The 22,452-nt window shown below is 43.6% G+C and overlaps 1 protein-coding gene across 2 annotated transcripts in view; it reads right to left on the bottom strand.

Annotated features, from left to right (window-relative positions):
* Positions 1 to 22,452, bottom strand: part of LOC146288807 (uncharacterized) — a 68,203-nt gene that overhangs the window by 27,816 nt on the left and 17,935 nt on the right. Inside the window, exons 4-6 of one of the 2 annotated variants that reach the window (XM_084698284.1) lie at positions 7,263 to 10,647; positions 7,106 to 7,150; positions 1,600 to 1,715 (exon numbers count right to left, since the gene is read on the bottom strand). In XM_084698284.1, the coding sequence (XP_084554410.1) occupies positions 1,600 to 1,715; positions 7,106 to 7,150; positions 7,263 to 10,647 (3,546 nt within the window). The remainder of the gene's footprint in view (positions 1 to 1,599; positions 1,716 to 7,105; positions 7,151 to 7,262; positions 10,648 to 22,452) is intronic. The other variant, XM_084698285.1, reaches the window with a different exon arrangement.

Below are 22,452 nucleotides of genomic sequence, written 5' to 3'. Positions count from 1 at the left end.
TTCCATTGGCACTGCAGTAGTAACTAGAAAGTGCATTTCCTGCAGAAAATGCGTTGGAATGCTGAAAGCTGGAATTAATTTTAAAATACAGTACCAGTCAAAAGTTTGGACACATTTTCCCATGTGTCCAAACTTTTGACTGTTTGTGTACACACACACACACTTACAAACACACACACACACACAGATACACTTACATGCACGCACACATACAGATACACACACATACACACACACAGATACACACAAGCAAAACACAGGTTGGCAAAACATCATGTTGTTCACGTACAGTACCAGTCAAAAGTTTGGACACATTTTCCCATCCCATGTGTCCAAACTTTTTACTGGTACTGTATTTAAAAAAGTTGAATAGTAAAAATTATTGTCTTGAGTTTTGTCAACATTTTTAAGTTTAAATGGTGACTGTAGTTGGAAGAAAAAGGATTTGAAAGTTTAAGAAGTTTGAGGATGAAAAAAAAACTCAATTGGAAAACCATGTTAAAAATATTATGAATATTGATTTATATTACTTCAAGCATAAGAGGTAGAAAGCTGAAAAGTCATAACTGGAAACCCCTGAAAGTGCTGGATTTTTTCATAGCTGGACGGTTTTAATAGCTGAAACTTTTAAGCAGCTGAAAGGGACAGAAGAAATAGAATAATAATATGAGGAAGTTGAATAAAGATTCAAAGAACAATAGTTGGAATGCTGACGCAACAAAAGAGGACAAAAAGAGGACACACTCCAGGAGACTGTAATTCCAGCGATATGAGTTATTTGTGCAGCCGAGTTTAGAGTGATCAAACATTTAGTACTCCACCAGAGCAGGGTCAGACAGAGGCAGATTAATCAGGCCTTTCTCAATGAAAGAAGCCCCAATGCCAGACTAATGATTTATCCAATCACCGTCAGTGCCAGCCAAGCCAGATTAACACACAAACACATTTACACAAGCGTGCGCACTCACACACATACACACTCGTGCCAGCATGCAAGAACACATACACACACACATTTACACAGGCACACACAAATGAATGTGATGTCATCAAAACTTTACATATTTTAAAATCCTCGTATTGCTTAGTTTCTTTGAGAGGACAGGAAAGTGAGGTTGTGTATGTGAGTTTGAGAAGAGCCCTAGAGATAAGAGAGAACAAGAAGCAATCTGCCGGAAGATTCTGATGGCGTCTTTGGAGGAGACTTACAAATACGTTATACATGCTTTCTAGCTGCCAAATTTAATTGTTTCCTGTGTGTTTAGTAGCATAGCGTAAAGAGGGCCGAGGTGTTCCCAGTTCAAATCCAAAGTCAAGATAATCTTGGGGATCTTGTAGCATGTGCCATTTAACTATCTCCCTGACTAACTCCCTGTTGTTACAAACCTTTTCTTTGTTTTGCAACACCAACAAGAACCAAGCGAACGTGGACAATTTCTAATTGCATTTACAATTGTCAGGAAAGTGTCAGGGAAGTGAGTCAGAGTAAAGTCTATAACATATTTCGGAAGTCCAAAGGAACAAAATTACCTTAATGTGCGATTGAAGAGTACATTTTCATCAGAACACAAAGATTCGTAGAGTCTTATCTTCTCTTACCATCCTCCCAGTACTCGCACTGAGGCACCGTTTGGGAACTGTATCCCAGCATTCTCCAGGTCGGCATGAATCTCCTTCTTCTCGCCAGAGAAAGATGTGCCTTCATAGACGTACATCTGCAAGCCGGTTAGTTAGCAGAGGGGGAGATGTAGGGAGAGAGGGGAAGAGAGCGTGGACAAATTGGAGAAGTAAATAAACAGTAACCTGAACATTCATTAGCAAGTCATCACAATGATCTAAAATCCGACAAAGGATTCACAATAGCCCTTAGAGAATAGAGAAGTACCAAAGGCTGTACTTTATGTTCTGTGTGTAACAAAGTGTACCAGTAAAAACTAAAATTGAAATGTTTCACAATTGGGCTGTAGAGTTTGAATGAATAATATAGCTTCACCTATATCGTAGCTAGCTGGGCTATTAGTTGAACTCACAGACACGGTAAAATCCAGAGCCAGGGACAAAGGTCTTCTAGCATGTAACAAGATGCGTGCTAGACCTCTACTATGTCAAAAGTCCTGAGGTCCCAAGTCTCACTTCTGAGAGAAGAGAGGGACTGGGTAGTAAACAAGAAGGAGAGGAGGAGAAGAGAGGGACTGGGTAGTAAACAAGAAAAAGAGGAGGAGAAGAGAGGGACTGGGTAGTAAACAAAGAGAGGAGGAGAAGAGAGGGACTGGGTAGTAAACAAGAAGGAGAGGAGGAGAAGAGAGGGACTGGGTAGTAAACAAGAAAGAGAGGAGGAGAAGAGAGGGACTGGGTAGTAAACAAGAAAGAGAGGAGGGGAAGAGAGGGACTGGGTAGTAAACAAGAAAGAGAGGAGGAGAAGAGAGGGACTGGGTAGTAAACAAGAAAGAGAGGAGGAGAAGAGAGGGACTGGGTAGTAAACAAGAAAGAGAGGAGGAGAAGAGAGGGACTGGGTAGTAAACAAAGAGAGGAGGAGAAGAGAGGGACTGGGTAGTAAACAAGAAAGAGAGGAGGAGAAGAGAGGGACTGGGTAGTAAACAAGAAAGAGAGGAGGAGAAGAGAAGGACTGGGTAGTAAACAAGAAAGAGAGGAGGAGAAGAGAGGGACTGGGTAGTAAACAAGAAAGAGAGGAGGAGAAGAGAGGGACTGGGTAGTAAACAAGAAGGAGAGGAGGAGAAGAGAGGGACTGGGTAGTAAACAAGAAGGAGAGGAGAAGAGAGGGACTGGGTAGTAAACAAGAAGGAGAGGAGGAGAAGAGAGGGACTGGGTAGTAAACAAGAAAGAGAGGAGGAGAAGAGAGGGACTGGGTAGTAAACAAGAAAGAGAGGAGGAGAAGAGAGGGACTGGGTAGTAAACGAGAAGGAGAGGAGGAGAAGAGAGGGACTGGGTAGTAAACAAGAAAGAGAGGAGGAGAAGAGAGGGACTGGGTAGTAAACAAGAAGGAGAGGAGGAGAAGAGAGGGACTGGGTAGTAAACAAGAAAGAGAGGAGGAGAAGAGAAGGACTGGGTAGTAAACAAGAAAGAGAGGAGGAGAAGAGAGGGACTGGGTAGTAAACAAGAAAGAGGAGGAGAAGAGAGGGACTGGGTAGTAAACAAGAAGGAGAGGAGGAGAAGAGAGGGACTGGGTAGTAAACAAGAAGGAGAGGAGGAGAAGAGAGGGACTGGGTAGTAAACAAGAAGGAGAGGTGGAGAAGAGAGGGACTGGGTAGTAAACAAGAAGGAGAGGTGGAGAAGAGAGGGACTGGGTAAACAAGAAGGAGAGGAGGAGAAGAGAGGGACTGGGTAGTAAACAAGAAAGAGAGGAGGAGAAGAGAGGGACTGGGTAGTAAACAAGAAAGAGAGGAGGAGAAGAGAGGGACTGGGTAGTAAACAAGAAAGAGAGGAGGAGAAGAGAGGGACTGGGTAGTAAACAAGAAGGAGAGGAGGAGAAGAGAGGGACTGGGTAGTAAACAAGAAAGAGAGGAGGAGAAGAGAGGGACTGGGTAGTAAACAAGAAGGAGAGGAGGAGAAGAGAAGGACTGGGTAGTAAACAAGAAAGAGAGGAGGAGAAGAGAGGGACTGGGTAGTAAACAAGAAAGAGGAGGAGAAGAGAGGGACTGGGTAGTAAACAAGAAGGAGAGGAGGAGAAGAGAGGGACTGGGTAGTAAACAAGAAGGAGAGGAGGAGAAGAGAGGGACTGGGTAGTAAACAAGAAGGAGAGGTGGAGAAGAGAGGGACTGGGTAGTAAACAAGAAGGAGAGGTGGAGAAGAGAGGGACTGGGTAAACAAGAAGGAGAGGAGGAGAAGAGAGGGACTGGGTAGTAAACAAGAAAGAGAGGAGGAGAAGAGAGGGACTGGGTAGTAAACAAAGATTGGAGGAGAAGAGAGGGACTGGGTAGTAAACAAAGATTGGAGGAGAAGAGAGGGACTGGGTAGTAAACAAAGAGAGGAGGAGAAGAGAGGGACTGGGTAGTAAACAAAGATTGGAGGAGAAGAGAGGGACTGGGTAGTAAACAAAGAGAGGAGGAGAAGAGAGGGACTGGGTAGTAAACAAAGATTGGAGGAGAAGAGAGGGACTGGGTAGTAAACAAGAAGGAGAGGAGGATAACCCTTACGGAAAGAACATATATTCACCAATATATGACTTGAAATATATTGTAATATATTAATTTCTATTACATATTCTAATATATAATATATGAAAATACATGGGATAATATATCGATGATAAATATATTATACACTATAAAATATATTAATGTAATATATTGCAGAATATACAAATTATTGCCGCTTTCCATATGTTGCAATATATTGCACATGAATATATAATATATGTGGTTATATATCCCACAATATATGCAATTATTTTTTTCATAATAACCACCATAATGTATGCCGCTGTATGTGGGAAAATGTATGCATAACATATGTAAAAATATAGTGTCACATGTATGCTTCATATATGGTTGAATATATTTTAAATGTATGTAAAAATATATGTAAAGATATACATTAAATATTTTTACATATATATGTACTGTTAATGTATGTGTACATATATGAGAACATGCACACACAATGTATGTACATATATGGTGATATATACCTTTACATTTAGTCATTTAGCAGACAATCTTATCCAGAGCGACTTACAGTAAGTTACAGTAAGTACAGGGACATTCCCCGAGGCAAGTAGGGTAAAGTGCCTTGACCAAGGACACAGCATCATTTTTTCACTGCCGGCAATTGAACCGGCAATTTTCTGATTAATAGCCTGATTTCGTAACCGCCATCTAGAAGGTATCCTGATAATGTTGTCACCGGTAGTATTTCAAATGGAATTCAAACAGTACTATCTGCAAACTGAAAATATCCCCCCAAAACATAAATAAGATTGACATTTATTCAGGTGGAAATGGCTTATTCAAAAGAAGTTTGCTGGAAGCGATCATTGTCAGTATATATTTCCCATATATGGACAAATATTGCACATTATATTTTCCAATATATTGCAATATTTTTTTCCGTAAGGGAAGAGAGGGATGGATAGTAAATAAGAAGGAGATGAGGAGAAGAGAGGGCCTGGGTAGTAAACAAGAAGGAGAGGAGGAGAAGAGAGGGACTGGGTAGTACACAAGGAGAGGAGGAGAAGAGAGGGAGGGTTGTTCTTAATCCTGCTACCTGCCCCAGAAGTGCCCCAAACAATCATTAAGGAGTGTTCCTTTTTCTATGATTAAGAGGGTGAGCTTTTTCTTCTGTTAATCCCTACATCAACACGGAATCAGGCTACTTTCCTCGTGAATTGTTTTCTGTCTTTGTTTCTTTGTTTTAACCACAACAACAACATACTTTTGGAGCAGTTAACAGAAAACTGTGATTGGATGCTGCAAAAGCAATTGTATTAGTGCTTGCTAAACAACCTTACAAAGCCACGTCCATGCTTTGTTTGGCCAGCTCGCTCAGCACGTTGTGTTTTATGCAGTCTTTTTTCCTCCGCATGTGTAGTGTGTCTAAGCCTAATAATCTATGCAGCCCACACACAAGTTCTTGGTGGAAAATCAACTCTCCTTATCCGTTTGGTTGGGCTGGATAGGACAACTCCATATTTACATTTTATATTTTTTACATATTAACATTTTTGGTTCCTATATGATTATTGGAGGGGGGGTTCGAAATAATTCACAAAATCAACAACAACAAACAAATAACTTCTGCATATGCAGGTAGCGACGCTAGTGCTAAATAACTATTTAACTGGTTGGCTACATGACGCCGGGTAAGTAGCTAGCTCCGGAGACTTCTCACCAAAAGAACGAAGGGGAACCTTCGATTAAGACATGTCCGTAGGTACCTAGCGAAAATTAGCCTTAACTTTCCTAGACCTTTAGCTACGGCCCTAATACTGTAGGCTTGCTGATATAGCTGTCGATCTTACTAGAACGGCATATGTATGCATCGTTGCTAACGTGTGCTCACGTAGTGACTAGGGTGACCAGACGTCCGTATTTCGGCCGGACAGTCCGGTTTTCAAGCCTTTTGTCCGGACCACTGTTGCGTGTCCGTCTTTTTGCCCTTTTGTCCTCCTTTTTGACCCTTCCTGCCGTCCCACCGTCGCAATTTACCACTCGCGTAAGTTTTCCAATGCCTAAAAGAAAGACCTCCTTCTAACCTACGTGGAGTTCAGAACTACGCTTTGCCATAAGAGCAGCAAAGATCAATATCATACCTTCTGTAAGTTCTGTCGCATTGACATTGACGTGAGTAGTAGGGGGAAATGGGCTTTAAGCATGCCAGCAATACGCAATTGCACAAGGATAATGCAGGGACCCCCCCCCCCCCCCAACAACTTTTTGGGGTTGTCCTCCTTTTTGACCCTTTGTCCTCCTTTTTGACCCTTTGTCCTCCTTTTTGGACCCAAGTGTCTTCTTTTCAGGGTCATGCTTCTGGTCACCCTAGTAGTGACAGTGTGCGTATGTGAGAAAGATGTGTCAGTGACAGAGAGACGGAGGGAAAGCAGGGAAAGGACATGCAGCTGAACGAATACGCCTGGGTTTTCACCTAGATAGTGTTAAAAAAATGTTTTACAAAATGCAATATGTGTCGGCCGGTGTTGATTCTGTGGCGAACCGCCACAAATTAGTCTATGTGTGGGAAACACTGGATTCTTTGTTAGTCTTTGACAGAGACAACAGTCTAAAGTACATATCTTTGAATAAAAAAAACTGCAAGTCCACCAAATCAGATGAGAAAGCCCTTTGAAAGCAATTAATGGGCCATTGCATAATCACTTGTTTGTTTACATTTATGACAGGCCAATGTATAGATTGAACTGTGAAAAGGGAGACAAGCTGATGCGCTATTTCGGTTCTGCTGCCTAAGGTATCATTAGCTAATGAAAGAAAATGTTCTGGCCGGCTAACAGGCACTGGCATGGCATCTTCGGTCCACTCAGCACAGCAATTAGGGGAGCAACTACCCAGGACGTTCAGATAGTAATTAGCATGAGAACAGAAATGAGTCTGAGTGAGACAGTGGGAGAGTCGTGCTACAGATGTCCCCTCACCAGGGTTGGCCTTGGAGTGGTATTTAAAAACGTCAGATTTTCCTCCTACAAAGAAACAGTAGTGAAATGGGGTCAAATAGTATTCGTAGCAATAGTGATTTCTAAAAAGTTGATAAATGTCTTTTGAGTAGTTAGAATGTAAAAGGATCATTTTTACCTCATTAGTTTTTGATGATGTGCACCTCTCGCTGTTTTTTTTTACTTGAGTGGCTTCATGTTCACCTTCGTTGTACTCCAGTGATATCGAGGCTGCTGATTTCAGGTACTTATAGAACGGCGTGTCGGCAGGTTTCTGAACGGAAAGCTGATGACTGAACAAATCAGCCTTTTCCTCGCATTCAGTTGAGAGTCCATCTACACTGCTGAAGGATCCAATCATGCGGCTATCAGGAACTTCTTGTCTGTTGCATGAAGGGTACAGTGGAAATCTTTGGTCTTCATCGACTGCTTGGTGTTTGCCATCCTCCATCTCCCCATCCTCTTCTCCTTGATCCCTGTTGAAGAAACACTCCCAAAGGGGGAGCTGCGAGGGGGGCGAGTCTGGGTCTTTGTCTGGCAGGGCGCTGGACTGCAGACGCTCGCTGACAGACTGCAGCAGAGAAAGGATGGACAACGCAGACGCCGACGCCTGCTGCTCGGCTCCACCTCCTCCGCTCAAACTCCTCAGCTCCTCCTCGGTGGCAGGTGGCACCAGGAGGTCCCTGTCTTCACGCGACAGCCGCCCCTCCCCGGCCTCCTCGCGGACACTGTCTTCCTCGACGATGGGCGAGAGGGAGAAGGGATAGGCCTTGGCACGCCTGCTGGTGGGGCTCAGCATGGGCCCCGTGTCGTTGACAAACACAGCGTCCGTCTCCTCCTCCTCGTCGATGATGGCGAAGCCCCCAGCCTCTACCTCGTGGAGGTCCAGGAGGGGGAGGGGGCCCAAGGCCTGGGCTTGGACGGCACAGGCTGTCAGGTCAGGGAGGTGGCCCCCTCTTCGACCAGCCCACGTATGGAGCCCTGACAGCCTGCTGCTCAGGTCTGAATGTGACCCTGCCAGTCCTCCTGGTCCTCCTCCTGCCGCTACTGAGGCACTGTGTCCCTGTGTCTCCGAGGCACAGAGCTCAAGCTCGGCAGAGATATCGTAACGAGTCGCTCTCACTGTGCTCCACTGAGACCTGTCCCCATTACTGAAGCCTGGGGCTGATATAGACGCTAGGACCTCAAAGGAGCCCAGGTCTTCTGGGGATCTCTGTGAGGAAGTAGGGTCCACGGTGACAGAACTCCCAGGTCTGCAAGCCCCGTCCTCCTCACCCCCCGAGTCAGAGCAATCTTCGATCACTGCTGCTAAGTACGTCTCCACCAGGACGAAGCTTTGATCCTCGTTGTCGTTTAGCCTGTTGTCTTCTGTAAAAGGAAATTTCTGGAGGCTCAATACTGTTATTCCGGCTCCACTGTTTTGGGCTTTGTCATCGATATCTGTGACATCTTCGCCTATCGTATTCCTGGCTTCCGACACTTGTTTTGATTGGACAGTCACATGGTTTTGCCCGTCAATGCTTTGTATTTCACAATTAGAAACTGTCACTGGTAAGTCAAGAGATGCCGTTTGCCTTCCAGAAGGTTCAATGAGTGAAGCATTGTTATGTAGAGAACCAGCGAGCTTATAGGGATATTCAAGGTTATTGGGGAGAGTAACATCATATTCAGTATTTATTTGATTGTAACATGTATTGCTTTCTCTATCATCTTTGGCTACACCGACTAGCAAATCCCCTACTTGTGGATTTCCAATGTGTTTTACTTTATTATTGTCACTATCCCTTGCAGAGCAGACCACTTGACATATGTTTTCATTTGTTGTTCCTGAGATTGACTTGCATTGCTTGTATTCATTGCTTGCTCTCGCTATTGGGCTTAGACCTTGACTGCTCATTGGACCAAGCTTGCCTCCCTCCCTGTTATCGTCTGGCTGAGAAGCCCCATCCACAACAGACAGCTTGCTCACATCCATTAACTGTTGCCCTTTAACCTCTGCCAGATGACCAATGACTGTGGTGCCCTCAGAACATTGTTCTCCGTGCATCTCCATGCAGCCAATTGTGGATATACTGTCGCAAGTGGGGCCAGGACTACTCCTGATGTCAGTGTCTGACCCTGCTATGGACTCGTATCCTGAGGATGGGGTGGACCTAATGCCCTCAACCTGAACCTGGGAGGACGAAAGGGCCTGTTCTGTTGGGGCAGCTGAGGAGCAGGTATCACGTCCATCTTCTGAGAGACTAGCCCCAGGTAGCTTATCTGGTTCAAGCGAGTGTCCGAAATCTTCCACACTCTCTTCTGGTAAAGCACACTTAGACTCCTCGCAAGTGCTTTGAAAAGTCTCTGCCTTGAATTCGGATGACTGTATCCCCTCCAGAGCTATGAGAGCGTTCCTCAGAATGTTATCGACCATTATTTTAGACTCCAAGCGAAGGGCCTCCTCATACAAGTCCTGGTCTTCTGAGAGCCCCCTGTCAGGTGTTCCAACCCCACCCTCCACTTCCCTCCAAGCTGAGGGCTTCACTTCAGCATTGGAGTATGTATCCAGTACAGCCCCAGAGTCAGGAACCATGGCTGTTGGAACGGGTATCCCACTGTCCTCAGCCAGAGAACCTGACGTTGAAATGCGATGAGGAGCCAGCTGGCTGTTGCTGCCAACAGCAGCAGACAAGTGTGTGTTTGCAGTCCCCCTGGCGCCTCCTGGCTCGCTGAGCAACTCAGCAACCGTCGAAGGTGACCCAGTCTGGGCAGACAGTGCAGGTGAGGTGCCTGTGTGCTCAGGCAGAGCCTTGTCTACGTCCATGCCTGTGTCCTCCCCTACTTCCATCTCTGGGTTCTGTTCCACACTGGGGCTTTCACTGACAGACACACTTATTTTCCCAGCCGTTGGAGCCACCCAGAAGTCAGGAGGACTGTCTCGGAACGATTTCACCCCAGAGAGGGAGTCTGTGGAGTGACCTTCCCTCGCAGTCGAGTCTCCCTCTCTGGAGGATGAGAAGGCACTTTGACTTGCGACACTACACCCTGAAAGTTGAGTTAGAACTGGAATGTCGCTGAAACTATGGCATGGCCCGGTAGGCCCCAAAGCTGCAGAGTTTGTTTCAAAAGTCCAAGCTTCCCTGTTATTGGTTTCTGATGCTGGAGCCGTGCTGAGATTGGTCAACAAAGTTTGACTGTCATTTGGATAAGATGTTGAGAGTTCTAAAGCAGATGGGGTCTCCCCTCCTTGTTGGTGCCCAGAAGAGGGCATGGACGCGGGGATACCCTCCCCACTGCCCCTCCCCTGCTGGCTCTCGTCTCCCTCCAAGATGGGGGAGGCTACCTGGTGTCTTCGCCTCATTCTGCGCTGCTCCCTCTGTCCCCGATAGGTACCGTACGTGACCACGGGCGGCTGGGACAGGGTCTGGAGGCGGAGGTCGTCGGAGGCCACCTCACCGTCCCTCAGAACCCCACTGTCAGACACCCTGCCCTCCCCCTGCACTTTCCCATGTTCGCCTGCATGAGAATCCTTTGAGGTTCTGCTGAAGAGAAGGACAGGGAGAAAGACAGGGAGAGAAATAGAAATATATAGAGAAATAAAGAGGGAGAGAAATCGAGAGAGAATTAGAGCATAATACCTAAATTATACATTTACATTTAGTCATTTAGCAAACGCTCTTATCCAGAGCGACTTACAGTAAGTACAGGGACATTCACCCAAGGACACAACGTTATTTGGCTCAGCTGGGAATCGAACTGGCGACCTTCAGATTACTAGCCCGATTCCCCACCGCTCAGCCACCTGACTCTCTGACACCTGACACCTGATACAAGGAAGGACTTGCAGTATATTCAATGCTGGTTTAAACAAAGAATGTGTTGGGAAGGTAGAGGTCATGTATGCATAAAAAGCCCTTCCTTCATTAGATCAAGAACGTCCTCATGAAATATTAACTCACAGCTGCTGTACAAAGATAGGGCTTGTCCGGAGGCAGAACACACAGATCAACTGGATGTGAAAGACCTCCCCCAACCAACACCCACCCACACCTACAAGAACATGGTATTGGTGAGAGATAAAAAGCTTCTCCATCTTCAAAAAAGGTGAAGGCGTTCAGGAAGCTAAAGTGCAAAACACAAAGCCATATGCTCTCTGACACAAAGGCACCAAGGGCCTCATGTACTAATGCTTTTGCTTTTAATGCAAAAACCGCAAGCGCACCTCTATTTTGTAGTGAAAATTCTCCGCCTGTTAAAAGCAGGCGTAAACCAGGGTGCGCATATGCCTCCTGGTGAAATGGCAGCCGTAACCCGAGCAAGACAAAGACATAGGCCAAAGTATTTTTGCCACAAGGATCACACTTGAGTTGAGTGAACACAAAATCATTTTGCGTCAGATTAAGCAGCCATGCAATATTACAGTTACTGGAAGAAATAAAACTGAAGTATCAGAGTTGCGCAATCTGCGAGTTGGCCATGGCGCTAATAACGCTACGTTTGCAAATGTATGAGGCCCAAGTGTTTTCAATTAGCTTCCCTGGATGGAAAAGGGTTAGGGTTAAAGGCACGTCAAATCATCTATGCCTGCTCAGTGACCTTCTTACTCTGGACTTGTACAAAGACCACAGCACATCTCCCTCTAGTCCCAGCCTAGCTTGCCCTGGTGGTGCTATACTCTGGTTTCTGACTTTACACATGAGTCACAAACAGCAAGATGGTAGAGTGTGTATGTGTGTGTGCGTGTGAGAGAGATCAGAAAGAGGGAAAGAGAGAGAGACATCTTACAGAGGAACAAAGCAATTCCCATGGTAAATTAGTAATTGGTTACAATGCCATCGGCTCATGAAATATGCATTATATGCAACTATATACTCAATACGGTTTATTGCTACATCAATACTAGAGCTGGAAGCATGTTCAGAGTAGAAAAAGCTAAACAAACACCGTCCGATGCCTATCATGTTTTTATTATTTTAAACAGACATAGTAGGAGTTGTCAGGGGACGATATAAGATTTTAAGATTATTTTGGTTAGCCTCAAACCATGTTTTCAAGCTGCTACTTTGAGTCGGCACTAAAAGAATGGTTAGTATGAGTCCACAAGAAAACCACCTTACCACTGAGTGCCAACTGGAATCATTTTATTGACGCCATTCAGTTGAAAATAGCACACGACCAAAACAAGATAACTCCATTACAGCGTTAATAACATCCCTCTTTCAACGCTTCTGTTATCAACATCCATTCTAGACATCCTTGTAGCCCTATTTGTCATTTGGATTCAACCTCTGTTCAAAAGTGTTCCTGCAGTAATTTTTTTCCTCTCCAAAAGCCTGTGCTAAGTATTTCAATTCAAAACTTTAAACTGTCCCTAAAGGGACAGCAACCAACTTCAACCAACAACTATAAATAGACTGGAGGAGAACACAAGGAGCACACTGTTTTTTCCGCCATGTCTTGACACCAGCCAGTTTCCAACTGTAAGGCTGTGTGTCAAACCTGCCCCCACCTCTCATATGCTAAAGTCTGGAGTTTCTGGACGGTCTCAACGTGATGGCTCTCACACCCCATTCAAGATGTGGTCTGATTGGTTGTTCTTGTGTATAAAGGGAATTGTAATGCATTGTTCTTTAGATTCTTCATCTCCTGAGACCTTCTCCTCAGTTCTCCTTTGTCCTACTGTCCTACTCCTTGCTCACCTCTTGCTTTCTCTCTGATTTATAATTATCATGGTAGAGTAGGTAAGATTGAAAGCTTTCATATTGTAACATGTTTGCCTTGTAATTGATTTCATTCATTTGCAAAGTTATTAAATGCGCATTTCATTAAACCGTACTTTGACCATTCTTGCTCTGATTTAACCCATAGAGTCAAATACCTGGAATTCTATTGGTATTGGCATTATTCGGTTTGTGCTAATACACTGTTCAGTTTCCCATCTTCTTTTAAACCATAGGGGAATTTGTTTTGGTTGTTTGGACAATATTTACCCCCCCTACACAACAATGCCCTGCAGCATTAGTGTTTTTTGACAAACAGCTCTGTACAGGACACAGACAGCATTTGTGTGTTTTGTACACATAAGAGATGGTAACATCCAAGACACATATTCTTTTGTGATGGTATGGTTGAGGTATATCAGGTTTTTGAAGGTACTAGCTGATATCGTCTATCGTCCTGATAACATGGGATACTGATGAGGGCCTAATGTGCCTCAATACAGGGTTCTGACTGTATATTGGCTGCAATACAGGTTCTACGGCTGACTATACAATGTGGGTGGGAGGTAAGTCTGTTACATACTGTATAAGACTCATGCTCAAATGTATGAGTCACTAAGTGGAAATGGAGACTTGGGGCTTAGAAGTAAGACTCACTAATGTCTCTGTTCTGCTCAATTTCTCAAATATCTTACTTTTTGATGATAAATGAGACTGCCTTTGAATATTATGTATGTTATTTCCCCAATCCCATTCGAGAACGTGAATAATTAGGTCAACTGTCAACTCACTCTGTTGACAGTGAAGGTGTGGACCAATCAACAACAAGAAGTCAAGAAGATTGTCTTCTGAGAATGTTCATCTGTCGGTCTATCTTGCACTTTGATGTGTGAGAATACGAATAGACCCCCCATCTCCCCGGGCCAAATGGCTGAAACCATTCCAACCAAGTAACTCTCCAATCCAGCCAACATTTCTGACACAAAGGGAAGAACTGTACCGAACACATCCTCTCTCTGTGCTGGCAGGAGAGAGAGCTGTAAAGCAATAAGGGGGAGGACAGAGAGAGAGAGAGAGAGAGAAAAGATTTTCCTTTGATACCTGTCTAAGTGAGTTGTGAGAGTGAATTTACATGCACGCGTTTATGTGTGTGCATGAGTGTTTGTGTGAGTGTGCACGGAAGCTCATTCTGCTGCCTGGCTTCCCTTATGTGTTTCCATGTCTACCCCTCCTGACTTAGCAGCGGCCCAGAGCTGACTGTCTGCCAGGAGAGCTGAGCAGGAGCCCAGCCTTCTCCGGCACAGCCAGACACACCCTGCCCTCACAGGACCATTACTGACTTCCTGGACTGACACACAAATAACACTTGCACATACACTCACATAAATACACACATTCACACACTTGCCTACACGCTAACACAACACAGAATCACACTCAAAATGTCTCACACACATACCCACAGTCTCTCTCACACACACAAACACACAAACTCAACTAAAATGATAGATTGGGTGGACCCACAGGAGCCCATTGTCCATTCCTTTCTAAGATTTGTGCTCTGAACCGAGTCAGTGTTTTGTCTGACCACTCACAGCTGACAAAGCTTTCAAGGATATGCTCCATTTATATCCCTGGACATTGGAACTCGTATTTAGTCCTTGGATAAGTATTGGATAAGATTAAGTATATTCCTTTATCTTATAGCTCCCACACAAGCTACCTGCCACAATGACTGTGAAACACATTTCAAACATATAACCCTGAAGTCAGGCCCCACCACAGCATATAACCTCACTTTGAAACTAAAACCTGATTCTCTTCATCTAGTCTTCGCTCTATCCCTTTCCAACTGTGTGTGTATGTGTATGTGCTGATTGTGCGCAGTGTTTGGTAACTGTACTCCGCCAAGTAGCAGAGCCTGATGCATCTTATTCAATCAGGCCTCATCTTATTGCAATCAGTCGCTTGTCTTCCGCATACTTCTCTCATCCACCTCCCCCTCTCCCTTTCTCCCTCGACATGGCTATTTTCCCTTTCATTTGATTTGGTAAGCCCCCCTCCATCTTAAATTGGTTTCCCCCAATACTGTCTACCTCCCTAAGTGGCTACTCTACTCTGTTGTAGGTAATTGCTGAGCTATGAATAGCACTGTTGCCTGGCCTACTTCACTCAGGTGCATGAAAAGCTGTTTCACCTTCAATGACAAAGCAGTTGCTGTCTCTGTCATGTGTCTCTCCCTCTCTCTCTCTATGCCCCATCCTCAGTTCTTTCTCTTTCTCATTCCTCTCTTCTGAGCACTAGCCTCGACTTGGCCTGTCTGTGTTACAAGCACAGTGGTGCTTTACCTTTACAAGTGACAATGCCGTCACTGAGAGTGAATGTTATCAATCCAACCTCCAGGCTCTATTTATCAGGTTCATCTTTGTTACCAGGCAAGCTCACGCAAAAATATTACTTAAATTCAGTGATGGTTCAGAGCGTCATCTCACATTCCCTTTAAGAGCAGGCGTGCTTGTTCCATGGAAGATTGCTATTATAATTGCTGATTTGCCAGGCGCACGCCAGGAGCTATTCACAGCCGAAGAGACCGACGTTCTCAACAGGGCCGTAAAAGATAGTGACATTGTATGGGGATGGGAGAAGAAACCCACCCAAATTAGCTTTGGTTAAACAGGCGTGGGAGGAAATGGCCACAATTGTCACAAATCAATTTTACATACATAGATTTCTCATGAAAATCTTTTTAATCATTGACATGAAAGAAATGTAACACAGCCATACAATAAATCAAAACAATGTAACGCAGCTTCGCAGGAAGAAGACCCTGGCCTCACCAGCAGTGCGCACGGGCCAAGCATGCACCCTTAAAATGTCATCTGAATAACGCGTCACAGACTTTATACTATGTTTTCCCTGGTCTGTGGAATTGTTTTCTGAAACTTTGCGTCGGAACACGTCTCCTCTTTTCGCTCAACCGCCCCCGGGTGCGCAAGTTCATTTCTTAATTTTCCGACGTGCGTCTGTGGAGGGAAAAGTCAGCTGTGCGTCAAGTGCAAATTAGGAATGATACATGCATGTATCATTCATATCAATGATACGTGCATTTGTGCCAGATGTGCTATGTTCGTGTGCTACAACAAGTCAACAATACACCCTTTCACTGGATGGCTTGAAAACGACTTTTAAATGTTTATATAATTTGTTTGCTGGTCAGATTGCTGCCCTGCGCTCTGCTGTGCTGTGAGGCGTGACATTAGCCACAAACATAAGATGTTCAAACGATTTCACTGCAGGGCATATGCATTTGCTATACCTTGTTTGAAAGCTTAGGTCCTCTAGTCGTTTGATTCATTTTACAGTCAGTACATTACAGTCAGTATTAGGGATTCCCCCGCAAAACCGACCAGCTAACATTGTTAGCAGTAGAACGTTAGCTTCATGTTAATCTACTAGAGGCTCTAGTTTTTACATCAGGTCTCTGCTATTAGCCATAAAATGCCTAAGTGAGTGACGAATTACACAAATTGTGCTGTAATATAAAATAGTAACAACTTTTTCATCAAGGGTTTTTGGTACAAGCTTTATGCAACATGTTAAAACTTCCATGGTTTATAGGGTGTGCACTAGTAATCTTCCCTCCTATCTAATGGCAATTAGAAAGACACGTCTATTAAATAATGTGATTGCTGCATTGTTTCAAAAGCCTTACATTACATTTAGATGCATTGCAGCAGTTGTTTTGCTCACAGCCATGCCCATATATTTGGTTATAATCTTGTATCTACTAATATCTTAAATTGAGAACACTAAAACATACTACAATATAGCTAGTTTATCTCTTCTTACACACTTTATGTTGCAAGTGATACGAGCAGACTAAAGGAAACTTTGGTGAGTTTTTTAAATTCAGTGCCTTCAGCCAGGGACCCAGATCCTCAACTTTGTTTGGAGGTCGGTGCAAAGCAAATGTCGGCCCACGTACTCGGACCTCTTCTTTCCATGGTCAAAACAATGATAATACAGGGTCTGATTCCGTTTTCTCCAGCTGTTATGGCAGCCACGAACAGCACAGTTGACGCTGGGCATCTCTATTAGCCTTAATTTTGTACCAGAGCCTGTTTAAGACATTCTCTTTTAGTACCGTTATAAAGCGGAAAGTATCTAAACCGGAAATGAGAATACGGGCAAAATGACTTTGCGCCTGGCGCAAATCTAAAATGGGTTGGTAGCTACATTACTAATGGGTGTAGTTTGGGCGTAACGTGGAATAACCCAATCAGTGGCGTCATGTCACATTCCCTTTAAGAGGCGCGCTTGTTCCATGGCGGATTGCTATTATAACAGCGGATTTGCCAGGCGCACGCCAGGAGTGGTTCGCAGCCGAGGAGACAAGACGTTCTCATCAGGGCCGTAAAAGATAGAGAAGTGACATTGTATAGGAAAGACAGAGCAGTTTTCTCATTGCGCTAAGTTGCCCACTCATGCTGCCCATTCAAATTCTTATTTTTGTATATATTTAAATTGATTAGTTCTTAGAATTAATTTAACCATTGTACTTTTTAACTTAATTTAAGACCCGTATATGTTTATTGTTTGCACCTTCCTGCCACAGTAAATTCTGTGTTTGTATAACAAAGGCTACTGGCGAATAAACCGAATTCTGATTCTGATTGGGATATGGGAGAAGAAACCCACCAAAATTAGCTTTGGTTAAAGAAGCGTGGGAGGAAATTGCCACAATTGTTATAAATCAAGTTCACATACATAGAGATTTCTCATGAAAATCTTTGTAATCATTGACATAAAAGAAATTTAACACAGCCATACAATAAATCAAAACAATGTAAGTACCTTCACAGGAAGAAGACTCTGGCCTCGCAGTGCGCGAGGACCAAGCTTGCACCCTTAAAATAGGTTATTAATAGTTGATAATACGTTTTTCCTGGTCTGTGGCGGAATAGTTTTTCTGAAACTGCAAAATAGCACGAGGGAACGTTTGCGCCGAACCGCCCCCTGGAGTGCAAGTTCACTCCCTAATTTACCAACGCTTTACGTCAAGAGCAAACAAGGAATTAGGGCTGTCCCCACTCAGTCGTCTAGTCGACTTTCTGGTCGATATGCTCTTGGTCAACTAAGATTTTTTTCGTCGAGCTGCCGTATGGCAGTGTGAGATAAGATTCCCGCTTGTGTCATCATTGCTGAATTAACTAAATGTTCTACAGAGATTGTAGATTATATTATTTAAGACAAATAAAGCAACTCTAAAAATATATAATTGAAAAGAAAAGGTGTTACCGTTTTCCCTTTCGTTAATCTGCGCTTTGTTTTGGTTTGATATTTTGCACACGGCACGAGCACAATTGGCTGCAGAATTACAAACACTGCCATAGCCTACTTTGTCGGTGTTATTAGTCAAAATGGCAAAGAAATCTGTGGTATGGCAGTATTTCATTAAAGTACATTTACATTTACAAATTACCGGGTGACTCGAAAAACTTTGAATGCAAACTCTGCCAACAATGGTTTATTTTTCATAGTTCGGCGTTGAAAATGATGTAGCCTACCACCTGAAAAACGTAAATTGGCCTGGCCCTACTTCGCTCATGCTAACACGCTGGGTTGAAAAATTAATATGCGTATCATAAGAATAACATCCAAATCGTATGACATTATCTTCTCCGGCCAAAACAACAAAATCTTTCTCTGTTTCACCGTTCCCCACTCAGCTTCTACGTAAATTTGCATGCTGCAAGTTTTCAGGCAGTGATAAGTGCGCTCTGATGATTTGCATGTTAAACAAACAATATTTTTAATTTGTAGTACATTGTAAGAGATACTAAATACCATCGGCATTCAGTTACAACAGGACTGGTGATATGAGTCTTATTATTAGTAGGCTATTAGCGGCTGAATCTGCAATGTCCAGCAGTACGGTGTTCATTTTAGGACATCCTCAGATCTCAGACTCAATTGTCAGACTCAAACGAAAAGGCGTCAAGTCTCAGACCAAAAGTCGTCAGACTCAGGCGAAACGGCTTCAGTCTCAGAAAAACCTCTGTCATTCTCGGACAAAAAGTCCTCAAACTAAATGCTGTCAGAAAAACCTGTCATTCTCAGACCAAACGCTCTCAAACCAAACGCCATCGTTCTCAGACAAAACGCTCTCAAACCAAACGCCATCGTTCTCAGACAAAACACTCTCAAACTAAAAGGCGTCATTCTCAGAAAAAACTCTGTCAAACTAAACGGCGTAATTCTCTGACAAAACGCCCTCAAACTAAACTGTCAGATTTTTTGGGTCAAAGCTAGCTAGATGAGGGAGCTGTAGACTAACTTTCTGAATTAGCTTAAGTAGCAGCCAAAGTGAATACCATGGTGTTGTAAAGTTCGGTAAAGTTGGCATGACATTGACAGATTCAAACTTCCGGGTAGTTAACTGGTACAGCAGCAAGAACACTTACTTTTGATTTAATACGAAATAGTTGTTTTCTGTAGGTTATTTGATTGTATTGGCGGAACAGTTCTGATCGTCGCGCCGCGTGTTTTATGACGTTTATGATTCTTTAGCAAAGTTTGTTTGTAGTATCCATGGCAACCGGAGGACTACACGCGAGTTTACGTTACAAGAGTGAACTACAGTTTGTTGCAGAAAACAACTATTTTGTATTAGCTATATCAAAAGTAAGTTTTCTTGCTGTACCAGTTAACAGAAACAACACCATGGTATTCACTTTAAAAACTGCTACTTTAGCTAATTCAGAAAGCTAGTCAGCAGCTCCCCCATCTAACTAACTTTGATAACAAAAAATCTGACAAAGTTTAATTTGAGGGCGTTTTGTCTGAGAACGATGGCGTTTGGTTTGAGAGCGTTTTGTCTGAGAACGATGGCGTTTGGTTTGAGGGCGTTTTGTCTGAGAATGATGGCGTTTGGTTTGAGAGCGTTTTGTCTGAGAATGATGGCGTTTGGTTTGAGAGCGTTTTGTCTGAGAACGATGGCGTTTGGTTTGAGAGCGTTTTGTCTGAGAACGATGGCGTTTGGTTTGAGAGCGTTTTGTCTGAGAACGATGGCGTTTGGTTCGAGAGCGTTTTGTCTGAGAACGATGCGTTTGGTTTGAGAGCGTTTTGTCTGAGAACGATGGCGTTTGGTTTGAGAGCGTTTTGTCTGAGAACGATGGCGTTTGGTTTGAGAGCGTTTGGTCTGAGAATGACAGAGGTTTTTCTGACGGCGTTTGGTTTGAGGACGTTTTGTCTGAGAATGACAGAGGTTTTTCTGAGACTGAAGCCGTTTCTTCTGAGTCTGACGACCTTTGGTCTGAGACTTGACGCCTTTTCGTTTAAGTCTGACAATTGAGTCTGAGATCTGAGGATGTCCTAAAATGAACACCGTACAGCAGCCATTGAGTCAGATCGTGAAAATGTTTGTACGTTTTTTTTGTTTTGTTTTTTAAAGCGTTTCAAAGTTCCATTAGTTGATTTTCAGACGTTTTAGTCGAGTCTTGGTCGACCAATCTTAGTCAGGGACAGCCCTACTAGGAATAATACTTGTGTCGTTGACAAAGTCAATTGCGCTGGGTGCAAGATAGGGCCCTCAGTATCAAACAGGCTGTCACCAGAGCTGTCAGAAAAAGAGAGAAAGAGAGCAGTGAACTCGTGACAGTAAATATGTATAACAAAACTTGAACATATTAGGTTGTAATGTAAAGGCTATCTGTAGTAGTCCCTAACAGCCCAAAAGACCAAGGCAGTCGGTAAGGTCATTGCTGTAAGAATCGCACACACAAAAACAAAAATTATGCACTAGGTTTAGTTTGGAATTATTTGAATCAATTGCATGGAAGTACCAAATATGTGTTTATTTTAAAATATTTTGTGAATGTTTTTTGTCAATTCAATATCTTAAGGATTTAAAGTTATGTTGATAATACACAATGGAATTTAGCCAGAATCACAAATCTTGTGATTCCTATTTGTTATTTTACATTCTAAATGTCTGTCGTCTCATCATTGCTCTCCATTCCTTTGTGATTTCCCCTCATTCTCTATGGAGCACACAGTGCACCCCTTCTTCTTGTTAGTTCCCACCCCCTTCCTCTTTCTTTCTTTCTTTCTCCCTCCCTTTCTCTCTCCCCTCCATCTCTCTGTCTTCTCTCTCTCCTTTCTTCCTTCCTTCTCTCTCTCTCTCTTCCACTCTCCCTCCCTCTCAATCTCCCTCCCTTTCTTCTTCCCTTATCTATCCCTCTCCAGTTTTTAGCGGAGGTCACCTCATCTTTATGGCCATTCCTCTCTCTGTCAGACAATCGCTTTTCTTTCTTGTTCCATATCAGCGGAGAGAGAGAAGACTGACTGTGAGCAATGCATGACAGGGGCCTCTATGTCTCTAACTGCAGGCCATTTGCTGAGGATACACCATCACAAACTCTACATCTGGCCTGCTATCTATGCATACAGATAAATAACAGTCTAATGCATTTCAATAAGAACCTAATGGCTCAATTTGCTTTGAATATGTGATTTGAGGTCAATAGGCAAAAAAGTGTCCTTTTCCACAAAGGCCAAGGTGACCTGATAGGTAGGAGCGCAATGGTGCAGTACAGCATGAAACTAGCAGGGTGATACTCCCTTATAGTCACCGTGGTTATAGGGATTCAAATTACTGTCTTATTTGGACTGAAATAGAATTATCCCATTCTTGTAAACACCTTGGTTAGAATAATTGCGGTCCAACTACAATCCGATCGACACCCCAAGATAACTCTATCCGAGTTGGTTGATAATTCGGACATTGCATGTTTGTAAACCGTGAATTGGACTATGAACATGGTTGAGATCCCGCCGCCCTCCCTCCCAGGTTGTGACTTGGAAGTCGAAAAAGACGACGAAGTTGTCGCTGCCGGGACCCGGCCCGGCAGAAACAAACAAACAAAACGAGCCAATAGCGCTGTTTGCATTCGCAGTACTCCTAATTGTCATCATGCACGAAATGTAGAGGGACGTAGCTTCACCTTGCTCTCCGTTCGCCGTCTTTCTCAAAATGTTGATGTTGTTGTTGTTGGTAGTGGTGAAGAGGTCAAGCGGAAAGGGCTGTATCACCACTAGTTGTAATGAAAACAGCGCCACGTATCTTACTGGGATATGACATGCTTTTGGCCAATGATTTGGTTTATTCCGTGCCATATATGTTAGGATAATAGCAGTTGCCCCAAAAATTTGCATTATCCGAATAAAGCTACATTTGAATTGATACCATCATGGAAATGTAGTGATTGTGTGATTACAGGCTTATAAGGCAGATGGAGAGAGAAAGTGTGTGTATGACTGTGTGTGAGATAGAGACAGAGAAAGAGAGACACACACACACAAAAAAACACACATACACACTTGTGTAATGTGAGCCAATAAGCAGAGAGCAAAGAGGACATGGCTTATGGCCTGAGTCCATCGAGACCGGTTTAGAAAATGCTGGAATGTTGTTATGAATCTAAATGGGATTGTTGCATGTCTATCAGAGTTGAAAAAGATCAAACGTTTGCAAAGAGGCAGGTATAATACTCCATTACCTCTCAAATCCCACCTGAACAATCAGACTGAGGGATCACTCCTTCTGCAGGCCCAGCTTTGTCCAAG

This window comes from Hypomesus nipponensis, chromosome 5, assembly GCF_054491055.1.
Source record: "Hypomesus nipponensis isolate SF chromosome 5, ASM5449105v1, whole genome shotgun sequence".
Classification (NCBI taxonomy): Eukaryota; Metazoa; Chordata; class Actinopteri; order Osmeriformes; family Osmeridae; genus Hypomesus; species Hypomesus nipponensis.
Note: the sequence above shows the minus strand (reverse complement) of the source record. Positions and strands in the feature narration are given on the sequence as shown.